The sequence below is a fragment of the Leucoraja erinacea genome, chromosome 4 (genome assembly GCF_028641065.1).
Source record: "Leucoraja erinacea ecotype New England chromosome 4, Leri_hhj_1, whole genome shotgun sequence".
NCBI classification, from domain to species: Eukaryota; Metazoa; Chordata; class Chondrichthyes; order Rajiformes; family Rajidae; genus Leucoraja; species Leucoraja erinaceus.
Genome location: NC_073380.1, coordinates 52,003,378 through 52,005,877, shown reverse-complemented (window position 1 = coordinate 52,005,877; position 2,500 = coordinate 52,003,378). Strand labels below are relative to the sequence as shown.

Here is a 2,500-nt window from a genome sequence, read left to right as displayed (position 1 = left end):
TTAATCTGGTTTATTTTGGTTTAGTTTATTCTACTTTAGCTAAGTCTTATTAAGTCTAGTCTTGTTTAGTCTCATTTAGTCTAGTCAAGTTTGGTTTTGATTATTTTAGTTTAGTTTTGTCTAGTTTAGCTTAGTTTTACCTGCATTTGGCCCATATTCCTCTGTTCCCTTCCCATCTGTTCTTTGATCCTTTCCTGTTTATAATTGGGGCAGCAGAGAAGGGGGATACGACAAAAAAGTCGCATTCCCCGGAAGGAAGAGACAGCAAGCCCCCGTTTCAACCCCCCCACCCCCCCCCCCCCCCCCACCCCCCCCCCCCCCCCCCGGATTTTTGTACCGCCCCGTCCCACGTGGGTTTTCTTCTGAAATTTTCGGTTTCCCTCCCACCCAGAGATCCCCCCCCCCCCCCCCCCCCCCCCCCCCCCCCCCCCCCCCCCACATAAAAAATCTTAGGGCTGGAACCTAAAAAACCAAAAACGTAGCTACACAAAACGAAAAAAACAACACAAAAAAGTAAAAACAAACGGACTGCAGGCGAGCCGCAGCCGTTCACCAGCGCCGCCACTTCCGGAGTTTCCGAGCTGTATCTCTGAACTCAACAGAACTAAAACTAAACTATCCATATTTGTCCAAATGTCTTTTAAAAGTCATAATTGAACCCACGTCTATAGCTCCAACACCTTCAAGCCCATGCGGTCAGGGGAGGGTGGGGGTGGGGGTGTTAGGGGTTGGGGTTTGAGCTCCTCACTCACCCCTCTGTCCCCGCAGCAAAAGCGGAAGCTGCGCCTCTACATCTCCAACACCTTCAATCCCGGGCGGTCGGATGCGGACGACTCGGACGGCTGCATCGCCTCCTGGGAGCTGCGGGTTGAGGGGAAGCTTCTAGAAGACGTGAGTGCCTCAGAGTGATGGCAAGAGGCCACTCGGCTCCTCCAGCCTAACCCACCAGTTATCACCATCGCCGCTGACCTCCCAGCTCCGCTCCGTTAGCAGTCATACGGCATGGAAACAGGCCCTTCGGCCCGTCCCGTCCCGTCCACCCTGCACCATCTACACTACTCCCACCTGCCTGCGTTGGGCCATATCCCTCCAAACCTTTCCTACCCATGCACCTGTCTCTTAAATGATGTTATAGCCATGGGGCCGCGGAACGTTTTGGAAAGTGGGAGGGCTGAACGATCACTGATCACCGGCCTCGGGGGGTACCTGGTGAGGGGGCAGAGCGAGCGAGTGGGGGGAGGGTGTGGGAGGGCGGCACAATTATTATTTTATGTTGTTGCTCGACCTCCAAAAACTGGGGGATAATACAGTACTCAGAAGAAGAGAAAAATACTTCTGCGGGCCAGATAATTGTGGGTTATGAAGCATGTCTCACCAAAAAGGTGGAGGGGCTGCAGCCCCCCCGGTTTCGCGGCCCATGTAGTCCTTGCGTCAACTATCTCCTCTGTCGGCTCGTTCTATGCCCCCACCACCCTCTGTGTGAAAAAGTTGCCCCTCGGTTTCCTATTAAATATTTCCCCTCACCTTAAACCTATGTCCTCTGGATCTTGGTTCCCCTACTCCTGTGCATTCACCCTATCTATATTCCTTATGATTTTGTACACTATAAGATCAACCCTCATCCTCCTGTGATCCAAGGAATAAGGTCCCAGCCTGCCCCAACCTCTACCTGTGGCTCAGGTCCTCAAGTCCTCGTAAATCATCTCGGTACCGCCCCACCCACAGTGCGGCGCTCCGTCAATACCGCCCCACCCTCACCACCTCTCCTACACTGATTCTCCCTCCAGACTGGCAAACAGAAGAGGAAATTCTCCTCGTTCTTCAAGAGCCTGGTGATAGAACTCGACAAGGATCTGTATGGACCTGACAACCATCTGGTGGAGGTGACAAGCCCCTATTGGGTGGGGAGTATTGTTGGTGTGGGTGGTGGGGTATGTTTGGTGGGGTGGGGGTTGATGTTGTAGGTGTTTCAGCGCTCTCCCTCTCCTCTTCCTCCTCTCCTCACACGAGGGGGGCTGGTGGTCGCTGTCACTAATGGCGTAGGGTGGAGTGTATATTTCAGCGGGATTGCTGTTGTATTCGGTGGGGGGGGGGCATTTTTTTGGGGGGGTTGCTGTGCCTGCTCCTCTCAACCTTCCTCGCCCCCACGCCCTCCTCTCTATCTCCCTACAGAGCGGGGGGAGGGGGGGCCGGGGGTTGGGAAGGAGGCTATTTTTGCAGAAGGAGGGGATGCTGCGGTTGTGTCTGCCCCTCTCTTCTCCCCCCCCCCCCCCCCCACAAAAGGAATCGCTGGGGCTAGGGTTGGGGTTGAGTAGGGTGTCTGCGAGTTGGGGTATGTTCTCCAGCTGCGAGGAGGGGGTCGCTGGGGCTGGGCTGGGGATGGGAGGGGAATGTTCTCCGGACGAGGGGCGGGTCACTGTGTCCACCCCTCTCACGCCCCCTCCCCTCACAGTGGCACCGTACCCCCAGCACCCAGGAGACGGACGGGTTCCAGGTGAAG

At 55.4% G+C, this 2,500-nt stretch overlaps 1 protein-coding gene across 3 annotated transcripts in view; it reads left to right on the top strand.

The window, feature by feature from the left end:
- LOC129696385 (SWI/SNF-related matrix-associated actin-dependent regulator of chromatin subfamily D member 3-like) overlaps positions 1 to 2,500 on the top strand; it is a 41,072-nt gene that overhangs the window by 22,922 nt on the left and 15,650 nt on the right. For 2 of the 3 annotated variants that reach the window (XM_055634245.1, XM_055634244.1), the window contains exons 5-7: positions 769 to 891; positions 1,788 to 1,883; positions 2,453 to 2,500. The exon at positions 2,453 to 2,500 is cut by the window's right edge and continues 54 nt beyond it. In XM_055634245.1, the coding sequence (XP_055490220.1) occupies positions 769 to 891; positions 1,788 to 1,883; positions 2,453 to 2,500 (267 nt within the window). The remainder of the gene's footprint in view (positions 1 to 768; positions 892 to 1,787; positions 1,884 to 2,452) is intronic. The other variant, XM_055634246.1, reaches the window with a different exon arrangement.